The sequence below is a fragment of the Lotus japonicus genome, chromosome 3 (genome assembly GCF_012489685.1).
Source record: "Lotus japonicus ecotype B-129 chromosome 3, LjGifu_v1.2".
In the NCBI taxonomy this organism is placed as follows: Eukaryota; Viridiplantae; Streptophyta; class Magnoliopsida; order Fabales; family Fabaceae; genus Lotus; species Lotus japonicus.
The window spans coordinates 91,232,561-91,257,683 of NC_080043.1; the positions used below are offsets into that span (position 1 = coordinate 91,232,561).

The 25,123-nt window shown below is 38.3% G+C and overlaps 3 protein-coding genes across 4 annotated transcripts; 1 reads left to right on the forward strand and 2 right to left on the reverse strand.

The window, feature by feature from the left end:
* Positions 1-160: 160 nt before the first annotated feature.
* Positions 161-6,335, reverse strand: LOC130747323 (zinc transporter ZTP29-like). 2 transcript variants are annotated; one of them, XM_057600221.1, is made up of 12 exons: positions 6,144-6,335; positions 3,314-3,372; positions 2,821-2,913; positions 2,624-2,716; positions 2,329-2,407; positions 2,138-2,193; positions 1,960-2,016; positions 1,727-1,767; positions 1,196-1,263; positions 972-1,028; positions 760-877; positions 161-449 (listed from the first exon to the last, which is right to left on the reverse strand). In XM_057600221.1, the coding sequence occupies exons 1-12, from the start codon at positions 6,205-6,207 to the stop codon at positions 404-406; spliced, it is 831 nt and encodes a 276-aa protein (XP_057456204.1). In that variant the 5' UTR covers positions 6,208-6,335; the 3' UTR covers positions 161-403. The 2 variants fall into 2 exon arrangements, with proteins under 2 accessions (XP_057456204.1, XP_057456203.1); XM_057600220.1 differs by having other exon boundaries at positions 2,329-2,410.
* Positions 6,336-7,524: 1,189 nt separating this feature from the next.
* LOC130747325 (cytochrome c-type biogenesis protein CcmE homolog, mitochondrial) lies at positions 7,525-11,559 on the forward strand. The gene has a single exon (XM_057600223.1). It carries the CDS (start codon positions 7,685-7,687, stop codon positions 8,453-8,455), a length of 771 nt encoding a protein of 256 aa, XP_057456206.1. The 5' UTR covers positions 7,525-7,684; the 3' UTR covers positions 8,456-11,559.
* A 5,364-nt stretch (positions 11,560-16,923) lies between these two features.
* LOC130747326 (uncharacterized) lies at positions 16,924-19,789 on the reverse strand. Its single transcript, XM_057600224.1, has 2 exons — positions 17,490-19,789; positions 16,924-17,241 (listed from the first exon to the last, which is right to left on the reverse strand). The coding sequence occupies exons 1-2, from the start codon at positions 18,721-18,723 to the stop codon at positions 17,216-17,218; spliced, it is 1,260 nt and encodes a 419-aa protein (XP_057456207.1). The 5' UTR covers positions 18,724-19,789; the 3' UTR covers positions 16,924-17,215.
* Between the last annotated feature and the right edge of the window lie 5,334 nt (positions 19,790-25,123).

The following is a 25,123-nucleotide window of genomic DNA, read 5'->3' on the forward strand; positions in this document are numbered from 1 at the left end:
TCAATAATAAACGTGGGCTTTGCTTTTTTTTCTTTTTCTCTGGGCTTCCATAACATTGAAGTGTCCATCTCTGTGCAAGTTTCTTGAATCTATATTTCGAATTCATATTTATGCTGTTTAGGATTGTTTCTTATACCCATGTAAGAAAAAAATTGTAAACTTCAAAGATAATTGAATAGCATTATTATTCTTTCCAATTCTTTGTACATTTTTATACAGGGGAAACCATAACTATAGGTGATTGCATCCTACTATCTATTAACTGCTGTACATTATTGTAATTGGAAGTTTGCTAATCTCATATCTCAAGCCATATTGATTCCATTGAACTGATTATGGCAGTAGAAGACAGTCCACAATGATATTTGGAATGCTTCTAATTCAGAAAAGAATTAGTTTCCATCTACAAGCCCGTTTCCTCTGGTAAGCTTAAACGTAGAAGATACAAGCTGCACACAAATTAAGCAACACGAAATTACTAATGAGTAAGGAAGTGATAGCAAAAGAGAAAGAAAGTGACATCATCTATTGTCATGTTTGAAAATTCTTCTACAATTAATTCTAAAGTCAAAATCAATTTTGGAAAAAAGCTTTTGCGAGTAGCTTTTAGGTACCGAATTGATTCAGAGAACAAAGACATGCTATAATCGTGAAATGGAAAACAAACACAAAACTGGACAAAAAGTAACAGTAAAATGAAATTGGTAGCATTGTTTTTGAGCTTTGAGATGGTTTTTTATTGGCAAAGAGATTTATTACCTTGTAGACATGAAAGCCATTCCACAAAAAACTGCTTTAACAGATTGCTTGTGTCCCGCATACTCAAAAGCCAATGGCAGCATTTCATGAAGTGTTAGAAAAGCCGTAACGCCACCAACTGTAATAATCATAACAGAATAATCAACAAATATAAATAAATAAAAAGTGCACAAAAGCAAATAATAACTTCTAGAAATTTTAGTAGTGCAAACCTGATGCAAGTAAACCCTCAAGAATCTCAGGATTTAGACTGGTAGGGAATAGACAAGCTACAGAGAAAGAAGAGAAATCATCTCAGTAATTTCAATTTTAATGTATCACAAATATCAAAGATAGCCCAAGTGTTACAATAATGCATCTTTATGCATAAAATCCAACTCAGATGTTGAGAGAGAAAGGGATTTTAAGTGCAAGGTGTATGAGGCAGATGACACACCTACAATTATAACACCCAGAGGCTCAGCAAAGCCAGAAAGTGCAGCCAATTTGAATGCATGCCATTTACTACAACACATCCAGAAAAAGAAAATAGTTATAATTCAAATTTTTATTTATTGGTGTTACAAGTGCAACATAGACATAGTAACACCAACCACAGTGATTAAAAAATCATTTCAGATGTTAGAGCATAACAAAACAATGTCATCAAACATGTCTAATTTGCAAATTTACTTATCATGTACACAGAAGGTCATATATAATCTTAGTTTTAAGTTTTAACAATGCTTTACAGCAAACTATTTGCATAACAGATCCACTATCTTGTTCTCAGAAGTCAGAGCATGAATTTCCCACAATAAATCTGCTTATTTCACATAGATTGGTTGTTGAGTTCACTATTTTGTACTCTTAGTTATTAACAAAAAACTTCTACAGTTACACTAGAGTATATAAAGTTCATTCAATTATTTTCTTAATTGTAAGTATATCATAAAATTAAAGCAATTAGAGTCATGAAGATTCTTACCTCTCTGTAGCAAAATAGACAGGAAGTGCAACAGCAACACCCTGGAAAGCAAGTTGTTACAATTATTGACTAGAAACCAAAGAAGTACAACAACAAAAAACAAATTTAAAGTAAAAAATTGAGACAAGGCATCAAATTCTATGCGGTTTTCCCTCTTAGATAATTGCACAGAATAAAACATAGCATCCATTCCCAATAGGCTTTGTCACAACTCACAAGGTGAGAATTTATACCTCAGGGATATTGTGCAGAGCAATAGCCAGAGCAAGGTTAAGACCAACACGAAGACCCTATTAAAAGAAGAATGACACAATCATTGAAGTGACATCAACAAGCATATATGTTACCTAGTATGAATTTTAAAATGAAGACTTAACCAATTAATTTCTCATTCAAAAGTTCTATAGGTACCTTCATAGATCCAAGGTACACTGCCATTCCCTCTGGAAAGTTATGCAAACTTATACCTAGGAGAGAACCAAGATGAAAAATTTAAAATCAAAATCAAAGAAATACTGAACCACAGGGAACATTAGATGATGAGAAACAACTTTCTAATTTTCTCCACTCTTACAGAAAAGTACTCATGCATACAACCATACCTATGGCTGTTATAATTCCACTGACTAAAACTTGACGGCGTCGTTTTTTCATAATGTCCATGTTATCTTCATTCCTAGCCTTCTATTTTTAAGCATGTCACCAAACAATCAGAATTAGCAAGTGACATTCTCTCTATAATTGATTATAAAGTCAGAATTTATACCGAAAAATAAGCTTTTGGATTTCAAAATTGATTCTGAGGAAATAGAAATGCTAGTAGCCGCAATGCCATGTTGAAAATGAACTAAAATGGGGTAAGCACTTGCTTGGTAGAAAAAAAAATATTCACTAAACCTTTCTACTCTTTTCATCTGAAGTAGGAGGAGCAACTGCTGGTTCTGGTATAAAATTGGCAACAACAGCAAAGAATATGACACCAGCAAAAAACTAGACAAAAAAATGAAAGAGATAAAACATCATGGTCAGAATCAACATGAGAGAACAGAGCTAGATTACTTGAATTATGCTGAAAAGTGAAGAGCATAACCTACCCAAAGGTTGCCTCTGAGGAAGCCAAGTGTGTTCAAGGCATTATGAGCAAGGTCAAAGAATGATATGCTCAGCATCAAACCAGCAGCAAAACCCTTCATGGAAGGAAACATTTTAATAAAGCATGCTTGTTACTTAAGCAAGGAAATTATTAGATATAATTATATGTCACATTTCAAAAAAAGGGAGGTAAGAAGAAAAAAATGAAAATGACCCAATATAATCGCAAACATATAAAATGAGATGACACCTTATATGCACCACTTTTAGAGTGGTGTAACTTTACACCACTTTTTTTAACCTGTTATAACAGGTTAACACATCTTTTTTTAAACAAATTTAATATATAATAAATTTTTAATGATACTTTTTTTAAAAATAAATAATGTGTTGACTTGCTATAACCGGTCAAAGTAAGTTGTGTAAAATTGCACCACTCTAAAAGTGTTGCATATTAGGGGAACCTATAAAATGAATTTAAATGATGAAAATCACCTGTAACAGCCCAAGCATCTTCAGACTTGGAGCTTGACTCATGATTACAAAAAGTGCACCTGTTGACATTGAAATTTTTTAGGGGACCTATCAAATCTTAATATGGAAATATTAATTAACAACTAATGTTATGGGTGGCTAGCAAAAATATCATTATCTTTCCTTAAAATAAATTTTCAATTTTCAATAGCCATAAACGAGCAAAAAAAATTTTTTTTATAAAAAGGTTCTACAAGAACCGCATGAATAAAATGGAGACAAAAGAAGTATTAGTTCAACTAATAAGATGAGGTTTCATCTTCCTCGACGAGTTCGACCTTGCCGCCAAGCTTATGGCGAAAATTCTGGGCTACCGATGCACTTCCTAGATGCAAGGAGACAACTTGGAGAGCTATACGAGGTTTCCTTCCGGTTCGCGAGCAACTCTTCCGGCGACATGTAGTCACAGATCCGGGCTGCAGTCTTTGCGGGCATGATAGCGAGTCTACGGAGCATATTTTCATGCGGTGTCCGGCGGCTTTGGCGATTTGGTATGCTTCTCCCCTCTCCCTTAGAGTTGAGAGTGTGCCTTCTTTCCAAGCGCTGTGGATGTCGCTCCTGCAGGAGCAGCAACCCGAGGTGGTAGCGTTGGCTCAGACGTTGATATATCAGATTTGGGAGGTGAGGAACAGGGTTGTGTTTCGTCATGGCAGGATGGTGGTTTCAGAGGTTCTTGACCGCGTCAAGGGGATGGTAACAACGTGTCCTACCAGGGTCCGTGAGGGGGCACCGACGAGTATGGCTGTGGGGCGGAGACCTCCAGAGCGAGTTGTCAAGCTGAATTTTGATGCTTCTTTTAGGGACGGCAAGGTGGCTGGCTTGGGTATGATAGCACGTAACCATCAGGGGGACATCATGGCAGCAGCTACCTCCTACCCGATGCCCATTTTTTCATCTCTTTTGGCGGAGGCGTGTGGATTGAGGTGGACGATGCAGTTGGCGACTGAGCTTGGCTTTAGGCGAGTTTGTTTAGAGACAGATTGTCTCCAGTTATTCCAATGGTGGCAGAAGGAGGCCGTGGGTCGATCCTATTTAGATAATATTATTAGAGATTGTCGTTCTTATGTTTCGTTTTTTGATTTATTTTCATTGTCTTTTGTTAGACGTTCTGGTAACGCAGTAGCAGACTTTTTGGCCAGGAATGCTTCTACCTATGCGGATTGTGTATGGGTGGAAGAAGCCCCTGATGCCGTTATTGGCTTGATAAACTTGGATGTAATTGCTTCAAGGTCGTCTGGCCCTTAATAATATTCATGTTTAGTTTCAAAAAAAATAAAAAAATAAGATGAGGTTAGTTACAGTTGGAGTTTTTTTTTTTCGATGACATGATTTTTTTTTGTTACAGTTATAGTTGGAGTTTGATATAGATAAGATAACCCCTTGTTTAATACTTATAGTAAACAAAAAATTCTCTCAAGTACACTATAAGCATACATATAACTCCATTGACTTAGATATATATGAGGATGGTGGAAATTTTTATGGGCGCCCGATGGTAGTAGATGGTGCACAATGGTGGCGCGTGGCAGTTGTGATGGAAGCCCAATGGTGGTGGCAAGCAATTTAAATGATGGAGGCCAAGTAGTGGTCGGGATCGGGTGGCGAAGGATGTCAAACATAGACGAGGGGTGGAAAGATTAAATGCAGGAAAGCAGCGGGGATACAGGTTTGACACTTTTTTTTTTTTTATGTGAAACGAAATTATATTAAGAATTCAAAGAACCCAATACATCCGCCTAAAATTGCAATGAAAAAATATTATAGGTTTCAAAAAATTATTTCAGTTCAATTTTAGTCAAGGCATTTTGTTTTTAAATTTACATTTAACAACTAAAAATAAAAAAAACTTGCAACCAAATTTTATAACATTAATTTTTTTAAAGAAATTTAATAACATTACTAACAACTAACATTTGTTTATAAAAATATTTGTCTATAAAAAAATGTAAAAAAAATGAAAATGTAAAAAAAAACTGCTATCGAATGCTTTACATTTCTTTTGTTAGTGGCGTGATTGCATTTTCCGTCCCCTTAATTTGTATTACGTGTGTTTTTGATCCTTTGGGTTATTTTTTATTTAATCAAGTGCCTATATACTTTTAAAATTAAGCGATTAAAGTATATCATTTCATATCCATAAAATCATTTTTTAAGACATAAAATCATTAAATCTTCATTTTCTTTTTAAATAATTTAGGGATATGATTATGGATTTGATACATGTTAATTACAATTTTAAATGTTCAAAAGCTATAGATTAAATTTTGTAAGTTTTTTAGTATATGAGGTTAGGTTCAAAGAGGAGGAAATTTGGGCTTCCAAAAAAATTTCTTTGAAATATATCCTTAATTTAAGGAGATACTCAGGTTTTAATGCCTGAAATCTTAATTTGAAAGACTATTTTTTAGTTCTCAAATTTTGGTTTTAATTTGTCTTAAGGACTCGAATATGTGTATTTTTAAAATTTAACCAAAAAAATATGAGGAATCCAACCAATAATTTGCTATTTTATAAGGATAAAAAATATATTAACTTAAGTTGTTATTATTAAGAAATGGGTCGTGACCCGTAAACACCAATTTTTTGTGACATCTTATGGCACTTACAATTTATAGGAGTTTCTTACCGCCACATATTGTAAAGTTCAAAACAAAAAATTATATAATTTGTGTGTCAGAAACCTCCCCAAATTATAAGTGTAGTCAAGTGTTCATTGCAGAAAATAATGTAAAGGAATATTTTCGTAAAAAGATACATAGAATGATGAGAGAGGGATTAGAGGGTGATGTACCAATGGATGTACTGAAGCCACCAAGGGATGAAAGGAGGATACCAAGTATGACCTGAGAATCCATGAGGACCTGAGGTTGAAGATGATGTTTTTCTATTACCCTGCAGAATTGGAGTTAATGCAGGGAAGATCGAAGAGATAATAATAGAAACGAATTTTGAGAAGGAGGAGGGAATAAATGGAACTGTACGTGGATACCAACAGGACCTATATTTATATATACACACACTTATATCATTTGATTATTTTATTTTGATACAAGGAAGAATCTTGTAAGGGGAAAGCAGAGGGAGGGGAATTTGAAAATCACACGATGAAACAAGAGCATAAACTAAGAAAGAGATGAATTGCATCATTGGTCCACGAAACGCACTTCCTTTCTCTCCCCTTGCCTTCTCCCTAGTCTCATCCTACAACACAGCAACCACCAACTCTACTTTACCCCTAACGTACAAAGTTATTAGGTTTTCTTATTAAATAATGTAAAAAATAAAATTATTTACCTAAAAGAGTGCTATAAAAGTTAGACGGTTAAGTCGGCTAGTGCGCGAGCTAAGCTCAACACACCATAGATTCACGCGCCACAAAAGCGGGATGAATTGAGTTTGCTCATTTTTAATATGTGCGTTGAAAATTCTAACTCAACCTATGTTTAAATAGACAAACGGGTTGGAGCCTTTACCCAACAAATAAAATAAAAATTGATTTCAAACTTTGCATTAGGATTTAGCATATGATCGATTAGCTCTAAAATTCTAACAATTGATAATAATCACTCTACCATTACAAATACATTATCACCCTCGTGCGTGTTAGTGTTGATTACAATTGGGTTAGACATCTTGAGTGCATGGGTGTAGGTAGCATACTTCGGGACGTTGACGACAATTAGATTTTCGGATTATCATCTAGCTAGCTTTCAACAAGAGAGTGCATTTCGAGTAGAGCTTTTTGCAATGGAATTTGGTCTGAAGCATGCTTAAGATTGGGTTATAGAGAGGTTAGGTGTTGTTCGGATTGTACGAATTTCGTGAACCTTCTCCATAACAACTCGAATGTTAGTTCCTTTTTGGGATCAAGAAGTTATTATTCGGGTTAGAGCACTTTAAACTAGGATTAGAAGCTTTGTGTGGTGGGGTGAAGAATATGGTAGTGGATGCTCTTGCTCAGCGAACAACACAAGGGTACTCTGCTTCGCATATGGAGATTACCGCATTCTGGTGTGATCGTCTTCCTTTATCAGGATGCACTAGACTCTCTTTTTTTTTTCTTTCTATGTAACAAAAAAATATGGTTTTTTTTTTGAAATCCGATGTTAAAAAAAAATATATGGTTAAAAATAATATAAATAAATATTCGTGTATTATTCTGTTCCGTATGATCCATCTCTTTTCCTCCGTCCAATTCATCCAGAGAGAAAAATCATGTCCGAAACTTCTCAGTTGCATCCTGTTTTCAGTAATGGCGGCCTCACTTAATCCAAAACCCTAAACCCTCTACTTAGAAAATTCCCACTCCTCAATTTTCCCGAGAAAATTCAAATGGCCTCTAAACTCGCTCTCCGATTCAGATCCCATCTCCTCCGCACCACCTCACTCTTCCACCGACAACAACTATTTAAACCCCCGCCGCCGCCGTCGCTCCTTGCTTCGCTACCGGAAGCCCTTTCAACCCGCCAATACTTCGCCCTCTCCGGCCACCGCTTTCTCTCCACAGCTCGCCGCCAGCCGCCGCGATCCAAGAAACACGTGGACATCGGCGCGCGAGCCCGGCAGCTCCAGAACCGCCGCCTCTGGACCTACGCGCTAACCTTCGGGTGCGTGGCGGGGTTCATCGTAGTCGTGCTCAACAACTTCCAGGACCAGTTGGTGTTCTACGTTACCCCAACCGACATGCTCGAGAAGCACCGCAGCAACCCTTCCAAGGCGAAGTTCCGGTTAGGGGGTCTCGTCCTTGAGGGGAGCGTGGTGTACCCTTCTTCTTCCCCTGGTGTGGAATTCGTGGTCACCGATTTGATCACCGATATCGTGGTCCGGCATGAGGGTTCTCTGCCGGATTTGTTCAGGGAAGGGCACTCGGTGGTTGTTGAAGGGTTTGTGAAGCCTTTCACGGTGGAGATCAAGAATGAAGTGTCGGCGAAGAGCGTCGCCGCGAAGGCTAGGACTGGAGAGTGTTATTTTGCGGCTACTGAGGTTCTTGCTAAGCATGATGAGAAGTATATGCCTAAAGAGGTTGCTGCGGCGATTGAGAAGAATAAGAAGATTATTGAGGAGGCTGCCGGTGAGTCAGTGGAGGAAACAACCGCCTCTTAGATGGACTGGTACCACCCCAACTTTGAATTTTGATTTAGCATTTTTTGGGGGATTATATTACAGTGTTATGATTATTTTTGGAGGGATTTGGAATATTTAACTATAGGCTGAGAAATTTTTGTGGTAATAATTAGGATGAATTGAATACATTGGTATAGGAGAATGAGGATAATGGAAATGGACAAATTTGATTGTTTATGAGGCAACTATGTCTTGTTGTTGTAATGCATTATTGAGCAGTGATGTTTCTGAATAAATATTTACAGGGTTCTAACAGAATGGTGATTTGGTTTTTATTTCATATTTTATCCTCAAAATACTGTTAGGTTTGTCTTGCCAATACAATTTAGGTAGATTGCATACACTTTGAGAAGGAGATATTTTGTGCTGGAATTAGGTTTATACTCTTGCCCTCTAGCTTGATATGGTAATCTCGTTGAGCCTGTTTTGTTGATGATTTGAACTCTTAAGTCTCACCTGTTACTGGTACCGTGTTGTCTCAGAAGTTCATCTGATTCTGCATTTACAATAAGATTGTGTTTCAAGCCACCTTTCATAGCAAAACTGAAGTTAGTGTGATGTTTTGTTTTGTATCATTAGGTTAATTACTTGCTATAATGTTTGAAGCGCGAAATTCCAGAGTATCTAGGTACATAAACCAAGGTTGTAGACTTGTAGGGCCTTGAACTTAATTTGATGATTATAATCTGCTGCAATTTGGAAACTAGAGTCTTTTTTTTTTCTAGTGAAATTTGGAATCCAATGATAAGACACATGTAAGGTTTATGAGCTATGACAGTTTATGGGCAAGAGACTGAGTTCAGTTTTGCAGCACTTAGGGTTTAGTGGGGAGAATATCGAGATTTTCATTGTAGGATCCTGGTTGTTTCAAGAGTATATACAGTGTACAAGGCACTCAAGTTGGGTACTTGGGCTGTGCATAACCTTCTTTGTAAGTGGGAAAAACAGAGGAGGTGTGGGGTTTAAGAGATATAACTGTGACCAAGCATTTGAGAAACATTCAGTTGAGATGTACTACCACATTATTTTGATTTTCCAACTTTTATTTAAAATGACTGCTAACTATGATAAAAGAGAGTAAGCGGTCTAAAAGATTTGGTCACGAGTCACGACTCAGGAATGATTGAGAACAACCCTGAAACACTGCAGTTGGCTTTAAAGAGTTCTGCTAATGACAGCAGAATGTGTATGGATGATCTAAGAAGCACTGATACTTTAATATGGGTTTCATTTAAATGATCCATGCTATGATGTAGATACCTTTGGGATACTTTTTGATACTTTTACCCTGCTAGACTCTCTTATACTCACTTTTTAGATATTCATCAGCTCATTTCTCTCTCCCTCTCTGTATTGTCCTTCCCCAAATGGGAAGTGAGCATTCTTTTGTACTCTTTCTTCCCTCACAGAAAGTCAAATAGTGTCTAGAGTTAAAGGAGCACAAGCTCATCACAACTGTGGCAGCATTTCCTAAGTCTTCTTTTGGTTGGTTTGCAATTAATATTACTATTTGCTTGTGTTATGTGTCAAATTAGTAGATTCTGGCTTGTTGTTAGTGCTGGACCCTCAGCAAATGAATGGATGAACCCGGATACTTTGGGTGGGAATTTTCAATTCTTCAATCATGAGTTAAATCCTTTTCTGTTTGTATCCAATGGATTTTTGTCTAAGATTAGGGGGTCCGGGTCCTCTAAAGTAAGAGAGTCACTTTAGAGGGTAAAGTAAATCATCTTCGTCATTGATTGAGTTGCTTCATTGACTTTTTAAAGTAGGTAGTCATTATTAATGGTTGTGATGCTTTAATTTACCCTCTAAAGTGAATGAGAGGAGCCAAACCCAAGATTAGGATAACAGTGGAAATATGCTTGGGAGTGGTGGTGGTGGTTGTTGTTAAGATCAGGATTGTAAGTACTTTTTTACAATGGTTGGAAACCGGGAGATATGGTTTCTAAGTTCCTTTTTCATTGTCTTTTCCATGGCAACTACTATACTTTTGTGCATAGAAGGTTGTGACATATTCAGCTAGAGTGACAAGTAGCAATACTGACATTTGAGTACAGAATTTCAATTTCTGTAATATTAACCAGATTTAGGTTTAAACATTATTCTAGTTTTGGTTAATATTCTAGTTTTGGTTAACTAGACTTTAGAAATCATCATTCTGGAACTGGGTTTGCTTTTTGTTATCTTTTGGACAAGTAATGTAGATAGCAATGCAGTTTATATACTTATGTCATGTTGAATGTGCTCAGAAGAGTAATAACTCATTAACTCGTGCTGTTGAGGCAAAGGATATATGACAATGAGTTATATGCATTAGCCGGTGATAAATTCACATCTAAGAATCTCGGTGATAATTATTGGTCCTAGCGCTTAATTGATAATGTATTAGAATTGATTTTTAAAAATCCTTCTAAAATTGTCTTCTAAAGTAAAAAATTATTTCGGGGAGAAGCTTCAGGGTGTTATAAGAATTCAATTTGAGGAAGGAGAAGTTGATAGATACAATCGTGTTATTTCTGTTATCTTGCATGACCTAGGTTTGACACTATTTGTGTATGCGTTTCAGATCCTTCAAAATTCAAATGGCCATTTGGTAAAAATCTAAAATTCTTACTATCATGTTTTTTCTCCTGGAATCTGAGCAAGCAACAATGTTAAACAAGCTAAAACTCATGTATTCATGGGCGTCTTCATTTTTTCCACTTCAGGGACTAAAATAAACAGTTCATGTTCGTGGTGTGTGGAGTAGTCATTGATTCCGAAGCTTTTCATGTGTTTCTTCTGTCTTTATCAAGCTTACTTCTACCTTAGTTTCTTCTGTCTTTAAAATACTTATTCAATTTTCTCAGTTGGTCAAACCAATGTTAGACTAGAAGATGATAAAACATACTTGACACCAGAAATTTGAAATTCAATATTGTAATAAATCATACCCTAACCAATAATTAGGGGAAAAGCATGAAGATAATACAATAACAATCTGTCACCAGCCAGCCACAAGTCCACCCACCATAACCCCTAGACCCCCCTCCATTTAGAATAGAATGAATAGATAAAAAAAAACAGAATCTGAAAATTAATGAAGAATTGAAGAGAGTAGATATGTCTCAGTACATTAGGGAAACTCAATGGCGTAGAAGGCCAAGGAGAGAAAGAAGCAGAGAAGAGAAAACAAAAGCTCCAGAATAAGTCACCATAGCTCCAGCTCCAACATCCGGTGATGGTGCCGGCGCTTCAGACTGCCCCTTCACCTCAGTAGCAAAGAGAAGCCCCACAACCAAGACCATGAAGAAGAACACTGCTCTGGTGTTGCTAATGTGAGCCATTTTTCTCAAATGCAAAGAGATGAAAAGAAAGATGATAGCTACTTGGATAGCTTAAGCTTGGATAGAGAGGTAGTGTGAATTGTTTTGCTATCTCTGTATTGTGTTGTTTGAAGAGAAACAAGACTCTTATTTATAGGCTGCAACACTTCAAATTATTTTGAGGTCACTAATTTATTAATATTAAATGATAACGTCTCTATGCTTTGAATCATTTGGTTGTTGTTGTAGGACCCGCTCACAGACTGACAGACAGGTCATCTTCTTCTTTTGTTTCCTGTAGTGGGTCCCTTCATGCTGGCTCCAAACGGCTATGAATTATGATCATTAAAAAATTAAACGGCTATGTTTTTTTTTTCCTTTTTCTTTTATGTAAAAATCAACGGTTATGCAGCTACGTGTCAGAAATATCTGGTGGTGCACCATAGGCATTGCAGATGAGTGAACCAGGGAAAATGGTCATTCACACCGAGTGATTTTTTCTGAAAATACATGAGCCTATTTTGACAAGTATTTTTCCAGCTGCTGTATTTCTATATCATTTCAATAAACTCTTCAATTCATTAGTGTTGGAATTACTTTTTTCTTTGCAATTCATTGAACATTACTTTGGTAGTTTGGTTGATATTACCGATCGTACTATCAAGTGTGTAGCGTTAGCTTAGTGTAGGTTAAACATACGATTATCGGCACATTAGCTTCGAATCTTTAGACGACAGACTTGGCTTCGACATTAAAGTAGGTATAGTATCAATTTTTGACTTGTTAGCATCGAATTTTAGTCGAGGTTAATGCACATTTTTCTTATAGTATATTTAAATAAGGAATATTAGTAGTTTTGCTTGTACAAATTGATGGTTGGTTCGAGTGATACATGGTTGATTCTCCTAAACAATATCTCAAATTCAAGTATTGTGTATGGAAGAAACCCTAGCTGAAAGAGCTAGACCCATTAAAATCTAAATGTACCTCATTGGCTAGAACATGTTGTCTTTAGTGGAAAGTATCATATCAGACCAGAAATATAGGGATTTGGCTCGTCTACACTGTGTGGATTCACTTTAGATGATAAAGTAAGAATCATAACAATTACTCGCTCCGTTCCTATTTAACTGTCCGGGAAGAGAAGAAACACACATATTAAGGACTACAACTGATTTTGTTGGTTTTCATAAAAGTAGTATTTGTTTTTCATTTTGACCCTTTACATTGAATTTTATCTTTATTCATTTATTGTTTTGATAAGGGTATTAGTTGTAAAAACATCATTTAATTCTCTCTTGAAATGCTAAATGGATAGTTAAATAAAAATAAATTATTTTTCTCAAAGTAGACAGATAAATAAGAACGGAGAGAGTAATATTTAGGAAGTTGTTATTCGGACTCCCCTACATCTATTGGAACCCCCCTTAAAGTGCAAAAATACTTAAAGGTGACCATAACGCACTTTCAAAGTGCGAGCGAATTTTTTTTATAAGGGGCCTTTTTGGATTTTAGGAATTTAACAAGGTACGAATAGATGTTGGGGTCCGGATAACAACTCCCTAATAGTTATTACCTACTTTCATAAAAATAAAATAACTTGGCAATGGTTGTGATGTTTACTTTGTCCTCTAAACTCACTTTAGGAGAATACTGATTCATTCGCACTCATTCTCTCATATCTCATTTGGCAGTTTATATTCATGTATTTTACTTCTATTCATATCTCATCATATCATATCTATTTCTGATATTCTTGTACCTCACAGGTGAAGTGAAGAATATTGTTTCATGTGTGAACAAAACATTAAGCTTTGAAACATAATGTGTAATTCATTCCTACAGTACGTTAAGCCAGCTAATAGATTTCGGCTTTTGATTTATTAAGACTTTTGTTTATTACATTTCAAACTTTTTTATTTAGTTTATCTTTTTTCTTTTCATATCACATTACCTAATACGTAATACTTATCATACCTCTTTTTTTTCTCACTTGTACATGTGAATAAATACTAATTATACCTTACTATTTGAATTCTTTCTATCATTTAAATTTTATCCTATTAAGTATTAACATTTGATGAACATATATACAAGGACATATATGCAAACAAACACCAATTCTATTGTAGTTCATATACATGGTTAGAGACTTAGAGTTGAGCATACGGGCCGTGAACCACAGGCTGCCTGCATAATCCACAACCGGTGCTGATTAGGATTGAGTAAAATACATCGTTTTTGTTTTTAGTACAAGGAAATACATCCTTTAAATGCGGTTTTTATAGCCGAATTCATTCAACCTGTAGGGAAATGGGTTGTGGATGTGGCTGGGATTAAACAGATCGCGAGTCACTTATTATTATTATTGTTATTCAAGATGTATTTCATGAAAATTAGTACTTAAATGAAAATTATAAGAATGAATTATGACCGTTAAGAAGGACTGGTTGAGATTAAAAAAAGCTATGTGATTATCAAGTTGGTCGTTAAACCATTAAATGGTGAATTTGAAAGAAATGTTTTCCGTGACTATTATTGATAATCAAATACCCTATATATGCAACTTACCTAGTTGACTAACAATAAATATTAAACCCTAATTACAGGCGTAATTACAAAGAGAATAAATAATATCCTATTCTATCACACCCCCGCAGTCGAAGCGGGAGGTTCACCGACGCTGAGACTGGAACGAAAATCATCAAAAAGAAGCCGAGGTAGGCCCTTGGTAAAAATGTCCGCAATCTGATGACGGGAAGGAACATGAAGGACGCGAGCCTGGCCACGCGCGACCTTTTCCCGAACAAAGTGGATATCCATCTCAATATGTTTGGTACGCTGATGGTGCACTGGATTCCCAGAGAGGTAGATGGCACTAACATTATCACAGTGGACCAATGTTGCCTGAGAGAGAGGAAAATGAAGCTCCAGAAGTAAATTGCGGATCCAGCAGGACTCGGAGACAACATTAGCAACACCGCGATATTCAGCTTCAGCACTAGAGCGAGAGAGAGTGGGTTGCCGCTTGGAGGACCAAGATATGAGGTTGTCACCGAGGAAAACACAATAACCAGAAGTGGAGTGTCTGGTGTCAGGACAGCCCCCCCAGTCAGCATCAGTGTAAGAAACAAGCTTTTCAACCAGGAAGGGATACAAATGTAGCCCATAAGTCAATGTGCCACGAACATAGCGAAGAACCCGCTTGAGGGCAAGCATGTGCTCGGTGTGGGGTGCATGCATATGTAAGCAAACCTGCTGAACAGCATAGGAAATGTCAGGACGAGTAAATGTGAGGTACTGTAGGGCACCAGCAAGGCTCCGATATAGGGAGGCATCCTCACAAGGAGTCCCAGAGGAAGAACCGAGCTTCTGCTTGGTGTCAACCGGTGTAGCAGAAGGGTTGCATGAGGCCATGCCGGCGCGAGCAATAATCTCAGTAGCATAAGTGCTCTGACTGAGGAAAAGGCCACCTGCATGTCTAGTGACAGCGATGCCAAGAAAGTAACTCAGAGGACCGAGATCCTTCATAGCAAACTCGGATGCAAGAAGTGCCATAAAGGATTTGCGGAGATCATGCGATGATGCAACCAGGATGATGTCATCAACATAGAGAAGTATGTAGGCAATATCAGAACCCTGCCGGAAGATGAAAAGAGAATGATCTGAAGTGCTGTGCCGGAATCCAATAGAGGAAACATAATCAGCAAATCGTTGATACCAAGCACGAGGCGCCTGTTTCAGACCATAAAGGGACTTCTTCAGACAGCAGACATAGTCCGGGTGGTGAGGGTCGCGGAAACCCAAAGGCTGATGCATGTAGACAGTCTCATGGAGATCACCATGCAGGAAAGCATTCTGGACATCCAACTGATGTATGGGCCAAGATCTGGAGAGAGCAATGCTGAGAACTGTCCGGATGGTAGCCGGTTTCACCACGGGGCTGAATGTCTCATCACAATCCACACCTGCAATCTGAGGCCTGCCATCACCTACAAGACGAGCCTTATACCGCTCAAACAAACCATTAGACTGCTTTTTATGACGAAAAATCCACATGCAACGAATAACATTAACATCACAAGGACGGGGAACCAACTCCCACGTATTATTTCTAATAAGAGCATTAAATTCAGACTGCATAGCGGACTTCTAATTTGGATCGGATAAGGTTTGTTTTGGGTTACGAGGCAAGGGTGAGATGGACGGGTCATCAATAGAGACCGAAAGACTAAAAGGCTTTTTAGGTTTGGAAATGTCGTGCAAGCTACGGGTAGTCATGGTCCGTACGGGTGGTGCAGGAGGGACCGGAGGCAAGGGCAAAGGTGAGGGAGAAGCGGTAGGGGAGACGGGAGCCGATAAGGGAGGTGAAGAGTCAGTGGGACTCGACGGCTGGACCGGAGGGTCAGGTGGGCGGGAGGATACGGTTTGCCAATGGTGGATCAAGGAAGGAGGGAGGTCCTCGGTGAAACACTCATAAGAAGGGGCAGGAGTCAAGGATAGGTCAGCAAAGGGAAATCGGGTTTCATCAAAAATGACATGCCGCGATATTAAAATTTTTCTGTGTGACAAATCATAACATTTATAACCTCTGTGATTCATCGGATACCCTAGAAAAACACACGGAGTCGATCGTGGTTGCAATTTATTTATTGTAGCGGAAGGAAATAGAGGAAAACATAGACAACCAAAGACACGTAAGTGGGAGTAGGAGGGGTCGCGATGATACAACAGCTGAGTAGGAGAATCATTATGAAGAGTCTTGCGTGGCAAAATGTTCAGAAGATATGTTGCCATTTGAAGGGCATGATGCCAAAATGAAGGAGGAACTGACGAATGAGCAAGGAGGGTGCGGATCATGTTGTTAATGGTGCGAATTTTCCGTTCTGCTTTGCCGTTTTGAGAAGAAGTGTGAGGGCAAGAGAAGCGAAAAATAAGGCCATTAGCATCACAATACCGATGAAAGGATTCATTGTCATATTCACGTCCATTATCACATTGAAGACATTTAATATTTGCTGAAAATTGTGTTTTAATAAGTGTAGCAAGAGTAGTAAACATTTCATAAACCTGAGATTTCTTGCTAATCGGAAACGTCCCTAAAAAATCAGTGTGATCATCCAAAAACAAAACGTAATAACGATGACCAGCAGTACTTAAAACAGGAGACGTCCATAAATCACTATGCAAAATATCAAATGGTCTCAAAGTAATAGTTGCAGATGAACTAAAAGGCAACCGGACATGTTTGCCTAAAACACAAGAGTCACAAACAGAACTAGAACGCGAAGGTTCACAAAAAATAAGTTTATTATTCCTAAGATGGTTTAAAGCTGAGGAAGCTGGATGACCAAGTCGATTGTGCCAGACACTAGAAGCAAGACCAGCAAAGGGAGAGGAACGAGTGACTGGGTAGAGGTCGCCGAGGCTGTTACATCTCAGGAGAGGCATCCCCGTCTTGAAGTCAGACACCGAGAATCCAAATGGATCAAAAGAAACAGAAACATTATTGTCAGTAGTGAGTTGTCGCACAGAAATTAAGTTTTTAATAATTCGCGGAGTGTGCAAGACATGATTGAGTGCTAAAGGTTTGTGAGGGGTAGGAATAGAAGTGTATCCTGAACCCTGAATTGGAATGCCCTGACCACTACCAACTATCAGTTTCTGATTTAAATGACTTAAATTAGAATAAGACGTGAGAGTACCTTGAGATGCCGCAGTATGGGACGAGGCGCCGGTGTCCATGTACCACGTGGTGTCTGGAGGAGTCAAGGACATGGTGTGCATGTCAGCAGCGATATCAGTGGGTGCTGGAGAAGCAGTAGCGGTGTAGGCCTGAGGACGCGGACCTAAAACGCCGGGTTGCTGCGGAACACCCATGGGACGCGACCACTGAGATGTGGGGTAAGGACAAGGAGGCATGCCCCAAGGGGAAGGAGCCCAACCAGGGGGAGGAGCCCAACCCCATGGATTCCAGGATGCCTGCGGTGGTGGGCGCCAGGGTGGAGGAGATGCAGCAGAGGAACCAGAAGAGCCAGATGATCCAGGATAACGGGAGCCACCTTTCTTCCTAGGTTTACCAGAACCACCCTGATAATTGCGATTTTGCCCTGACCCATAACGATGGTTGGAGTGGCCCTGATCGCTGCGGTAGGTGGGGCGCTGCTGAGAGGAGTCAACGGAGGCCGGTGGACGGGAAGCAGAGGTGTGCAAAGCAGTCTGAGAGGCCGGACCTGACATCCTGGCGAGACCAGATTCCCCTAGAATCAACATGGAGCGGACCTTGAGGAAAGGAGGCAAAGGCTCACTCTGACGGATCAGGGTGGCAACACCACGGAAAGGCTCAGTGAGACCAGAGACCAACTGGAGAACAAGACGATGATCACTAACAGGGGCACCAACATTCCTCAACTGATCAGAGATATGTTTCAGACGTTGACAATAGGCCGAAACATTAGGAAAATCCTCCATGCGAGTGGAGATGAAATCCTGGTCGAGGGCGACAGCACGGGAGTTCTGATTGTCCTCAAACATAGAAGCGATACGGTTCCAAGTAGCCATAGCAGTAGAACCTTTCTCCATAACAGTGGAGAGAAGGTCAAAGGAGATGGTGGAATAAATCCATTGTTTGACAGTGGAGTCAAGAGTGGCCCACCGGACATAGGAAGCATCGGTGCGCGCAGGAGGCTCCATGTCAGCTTGAGGAATGATGTGGTGGAGCACCTGAGTGGCGTGAGCATGAGTCTCAAACAATTCAGCCCACATAGCATAATGATCCTTGTCTAACTCAAGTTTGAAAGGAATGTTGTTTTTGATGTTGCTGACAGCAAGGGCCGGATGAAAATCCGGTTTGGCAGAGGAAGACGACGACGCCGTGGGCGTAGGGATCACAGTGGTGTCGCCGGTTGGAGAGCCATTGGTGGAGTCGGAGGTAGCCATAGAAACTGCAAAAACAGAAGATTAAAATAAAAGGAATTTAATCTTTTTTTTTTTTTTTTTTTTGAGTTTCTGGCGGGAGCGGTTTGACCGGGTTTGGTTGAGCCGGTCCGGTCTGGTCAAACCGGTGTCTGGTGAACCGGAAAGGAAGTAACAAATAAAATAAAAAATAAAATTAAACAAAAGTGGCAGAGGGAGACGCGGGTCGGATCCGGGGCCGCGGGTTGCAATGGATGTTGCAAACCCTAGGGGCGGCGGCGGCGCTGGTCTTTCTGACCGATGGGTGGCGCGCGCGAGCCGGTGGCGGGCGGCGACGGGGCAGGCGCGGTTGGAGGCTGCCGGAGGTGTGCGGATCGCGAGAAGATGCGGCTCAATTTGGGTCGTTTGGGAACGAACGGTGCTACTGCAGTTGTTCGTTGGGGACGAACGGAGGAGGATGATGGCTGGCTAGGACCGGCGGCGCGACGGAGGAGGCGCGGGTGGACTAGCGGCGGCGGCGGCTGCACTGAGAGAGAGGCTGCGGCGGCCTTTGAGGAAGGAGGGAGAAAAAGGAAATAAAATAACTGTAAAGTAAATAATTAGGTCAGATAGGGAAGGATCTGAACCTGCTCTATGATACCATGAAAGAAATGTTTTCCGTGACTATTATTGATAATCAAATACCCTATATATGCAACTTACCTAGTTGACTAACAATAAATATTAAACCCTAATTACAGGCGTAATTACAAAGAGAATAAATAATATCCTATTCTATCAGAATTAGTTCCATCAAGAATCTGATTTTTAAAACATTGCATCACACTGGAAGATAAAAAAAAATTGACTGAAAAAAATTAAGACTCAAATGAAATATATTTTAGTCACATTTTCTATAAGTGGGCGCTCAAGTAATGAACTGAAACGCCATGAGTTACAGAGGAAATAAACAATGTAGTCACTGTCACCAGCCACAAATCCACTGACCGGCCACCATGAATCACCCTTTTAGAATAATGAACAAAAGAAGAGAACAGAATCTGAAAATTAATGTATAGTAATTGAATACAGTGGATTGTGCATTAGGAAAACTTAATGGCGCAGAAGGGCAATGAGAGAAAGGAGCAGAGAGGAGAAAACAAAAGCTCCAGAATAAGTCACCATAGCTCCAGCTCCAACATCCGGTGATGGTGCCGGCGCTTGAGACTGCGCCCTCACCTCAGTAGCAAAGAGAAGTCCCACAACGAAGACCAAGAAGAACACTGCTCTGGTGTTGCTAATGGCAGCCATTTTTCTCAAATGCAAATAAGAACTTGAATATGCTTGGATGAGTGTAAATTGCTCTGCTGCTTTGCTATCTTGTGTTGTGTTGTTGGAAGAGAAACAAGACTCTAATTTATAGGCTTCAACACTTGTTCAAATTGTTTTATGGTAATAAACTAATAATTAATTCTCAATTATGAAATTTAGCAACCAACGTCTCTCTGGTTTAATTGTTGTTGTAGGACCTACGCACACGGCAGACAGGTCATATTCTTCTTTTGTTTCTTGTGGTGGGGTTTAGGTACAGCTCCCTTCTTCATACATAGATACAGCTCTGCAGGCTTCAAAGTTTCAAACGGCTTTGATTTTTTTATTTGGTGAAAGAAAATAAAAAGATTATGCAGGCATGTGTAGGAAAATCAACTGCAAAATAATAAATTTCCCATGTTTTTTGTGAATTATATTTTCCTAAGTTAAATGTATGAGGAAGCTGGTAGAGTGGGCATTTGGCGTATTGACATTGTCCATGTCTAGGGTGGTCAAACATAGAAACTTAGAATGATATCAACAAGAAATTATACTAGGCTGCAGATCGACGAATGTAACATTGTTTGTTTATGTATATATGGTAAGTATTTAGTAAATAAAGTCCTGTAATGTGATAATGAGAAGGATAAAGTTTGACCGGAAATAAACATGAATAGAGGAAAAATATATATATATGAAATGCTAACACTAATCACTTTAACATTTTCTTTTCAATATTCTTTCTTTTAGCAGCTTTTTAAACTGGACAAAGACATTTTTGGTCTCCCTCGATGCACCCAAGGGGTATAAACATCTAGTCATTTGAATCTTTAGGGAGAACCACCATGTAAATGCTCCACCATCGGGTCATTGCCCATTCGGTAAAAGTACGTGTGTGTTCATTGACCCAATTGGGCCAACCATCAAGCTCGACCAACTAAGTTTCGCCCCGAGAGCGAGGAAGATGTAGATGTTGGTGATGGGGTCCTCCACCTCGCGAGTCAACGTCGTTGTTCGGTTGTTGGATGCAATGGTCGTCCATATGCTCTCTATGAGGGGCGAGCCTCCAAGTCAGACTCGACTTGAGGTGGATGGAGTAAAATGCGGCCTTGGCTCTTCCACTACAACTTCTAGTGGTGGATGGGGTAAAATGCGGCTTTGGCTCTTCCATAACAACTTCTAGTGGTGGAAGGGGGTTCAACAAGGAGGAGGATGTTTCGACCACAATTGAGCTTCTATTTGCAAGTGCGCAAAAGGTGGAGAAGAGCGAAATTATAAATTTTCCCGTTTATCCCCATTCAATCTTGACCATCAAATTTGAGGAATATTCTCAAAACCTTATTTCAAACAAATGTCTTGATCACTCTAAAGTCTTGATCACTCTAAATGTTGCCTTTACTTTCTTCGTTCAAAGTTATATGGATCTTAGAAAATGAGAAGTAAGACTCAGTTTTTTTATTTAAATCCACATAAATTTCAACCAATTGATTAAAGAATGTTAAAATGAATGTCAATAACATTTAAATACCCGCATTCTGTTTTAATTTCACCATGTACTGCCTACAAACAAGAGAGAAAGACAAAATAATTTTACATTTTTGCGTATTCTGATATGTTCTAGGGGATTTTAAGTGAAGTTTCGATATTACCAATATCAATATTTCATGGTAAAAATAAGGTCCCATTTATATTTTTGTTAATAAACAATTATACATTTATACTTACTGCCAAATATATGATCAATTCTTTTCACTTCAACTTTAATGAGACACATAGTACACACCACCAAAATCACTAACTGCCATTTGAACAATACCGAGCTGGACCTAAAAGTATGATATATACTAAAGAGGAATCCCGGTTAATGACAACTGTATTTAATCATTGATGATTGATCCAATAATTCTAAACAGCTTCTAAGTGCTGGAAAATGAATGTACCTTTCTCAATCACTAACTCACAAGCAATACTTATAAGGGCAATCAAATGAGCTGCTCTTTTATATCTTATTATATCTTTTTGATTAATAAGTAATAGCTCAATAAATAATTAATAACTAGTGTTCTTTCAGAAAATAAGAGATGTATCTTACTATCTTTGCTTGAGATGTCATGTGCAGTGGTGATTGAGGCGAAGAATATGGTGAGATAGTGAAAATTACAACGGAAATGCGCATACAAAAATAACATTTTGATGCTCAAATTAGTTAAATATTTGAAAGAATGTCTCAAAGTCCGTTACCAAAATGAATAATGTAAGTTATAAAATTAAGAAACTTGTATATATTGAGTTTGATATGAGTGACAATAAATGTGTTTAATATTTGTCAAACCATTGTAAGTAGTCCTGACATGATAGAGGTTTTTGTAGTCTTAAATCATCAACTCTAACAACTTAACATTTATTTGACTAATTGGTTGGAAAAATTAAGACTTTATTTTGGTCACCCTGACCGATTAATACAATGATGAGTGGAGTGAACATTTACTCCAACCAGAAGAACTACATAATTAGTATTAGTATTTTTATTTTGGTACAGGTACATCTTAAAGTATCTAAAAAGAAGAGAATTTTTTTTAATGACAAATTTAAGAAACAGGTGAATTACACCTCTTTCCAGACAGGTCATGTATGATATAATAATGTTTAATCCTCTTCAATATTCCTATATATAGCCTTCACAAGAACCAGGACTCTTCATCCTCTGCACCTACCAAAAGCCCCAATATCCACCATCAAAGTCTCCGGTTATAATATCACTACTTGTAGAAGATATAATGGAAATGAAGCAAAACATTTGTGCTATCTTCTTTGCTTTGGCCTTCATGTTGGTGGCTATGGCCGCAGCACAAGAGGCCCCAGCACCAGCTCCAGGACCCTCCAGTGGCTCAATTGCAACCATTCCCATGGTTGGTTCCTTGGTTGGAGCTTCATTCTTGTCCTTCTTCGTGTTCTACATGCAATAAATTTCCTGATCAAGGGTGGAGATCGATTCCAATAATATATGTTATGAAATTGATTTGTATGTTCCTTCCATCATGGCTCCCAGTTAATTATGCAAACATTTTGTAGCAAAATATTACTATCGTCTGTTTTATGTTAATGGATTAATTTTATGCATTGATGAGCTAATCTTATGAAGAAAAAAGACTATTTCAACTTCACATTTGAAGTTACAATTACTTGATTTTAGTTTACAATTTTTTTCCTAATAGCCCAAGAGCTTATGCTTTAGCACTAGAGTGGGCCGACGCTAATTTTGGGTTCATATTGCCGACCATATTATTAAGTGTCTAGCATTGAGTTAAAGTCGGCTAAATCAACGATCTCGACTAATTAATAGGTCGACTTTACAAATTAGCTTCAGTCTTTCAAACACCAGTTTTGATGCCAACACTAAATCAGTTATACCGTCAAATTTTGACTTGCTAGTGCCGACTTTTGACCAACGCTTAGGGGCAGAGCCAGGATTTAGACAACGGGGGATCAATGATCAAACAAAACATTTATATGTGCATGTCTGGAACACTCTAAAAAATTATAGTGGACAAAAGCAAAGTGAAGTTGCTACTGTGCACCATAATTTTGGTTCATCAGAATTTTTATTGTGTATCTAAAATTCACTTTGTTAAAAGAAGAAATAGGTGTCACAAGTCAGTTTAGTTGATTACTACGTGTCACGTGATAACTTTTGATGATAGTATTATTTATAATATAAATGCACTAAATCGTGGATTAAATCAGCTTAGTGGCTCCTAGATTAGAGGTAAGTCATCATGTTAAAGAAATGTCTAGTGGAGAAGGTTCGATTCCAACTCACTACATTTGTCCTTTATTATAGTCTTTTCTTATACAAAAATAACGTTAAATATTGGGTGAGAGTGATTCAAACCCAGGCCATGAAGAGAAGTCATTGAAGTTCAATCCACCCTGGCCACCATCACGTAATACGTGATTTATGATATCTTTGTTTTTATATTAAGTTTACTACAAGGCCAAAAGAGAATATAATGATATATATATTCGAATGAAAATCGAAAAGATGCGGGGGCAATGGCCCCGGTGAGCCACTGCAGTCCCTCCATCATCATGAAAATGTGGTGACATTCTCCAGAGATGGTTTGGCCATGCATCATCATTGTTTCTCACAATACTACAAGCCCATGCATCACTAAGGTTGTCAAACCAACTAATCGTAGATTCTCGGGTTTTGATTTAATTTATTCAGATTTCTTTTTATTTTTTATCTCAATTTCAACATACTATTTTCATTTTTTATATCACATCACTCGACATATCTCTTAAAATGTCATTTTTATTTAAATTTTTATATCTTTTAATTTTTATTCTATTAACAATAATTAGGATCGAGCGAAATACATCATTTAAATATGGCTTTTAGCCTAATTCCTTTAACCTGCAATGAAACGGGTTGTTGTTGGCGGTTAAACAAATTAAATTCAATTCACAAATCACTTATAATTTTTATTGTTATTGAGGAATGAGGATGCATATTTTAAAAAAAATAGAGGTCGGGAGATAAAACAAAATTGACTAAATAAAATTAAGACTCAAATGAAATATTTTAGTCACATTTTCCATAAATGGGGCTAGCTCAAATAATGAATCAACCCTTAAGGGAAAAAGAATAAGATAATACAACAAACTGTAATGCAATGAACAGAAGAAATAAACAATGTCGTCACTGTCGAATTTGTACTGTCACCGTCCACCACAAACCACCCTTTTAGAAGAATGATCAAAAGAAGAGATCATAGAATCTGAAAATTAATTAATAATTGAATACAGTGGAAAACTCAATGGCGCAGAAGGGCAATGAGAGATAGGACCAGAGAGGAGAAAACAAAAGCTCCAGAATAAGTCACCACAGCTCCTGCTCCAGCATCCGGTGATGGTGCCGGTGCTTGAGACTGCGCCCTCACCTCAGTAGCAAAGAGAAGCCCCACAACGAAGACCATGAAGAAGAACACTGCTCTGGTGTTGCTAATGTAGGCCATTTTTCTCAAATGCAGATAGGAACTTGAATATGCTTGGAAGTTGGATGAGTATAAGAAAATTGCTTTGCTTTGCTATCTTGTGTTGTGTTGTTGGAAGAGAAACAAGACTCGTTAAT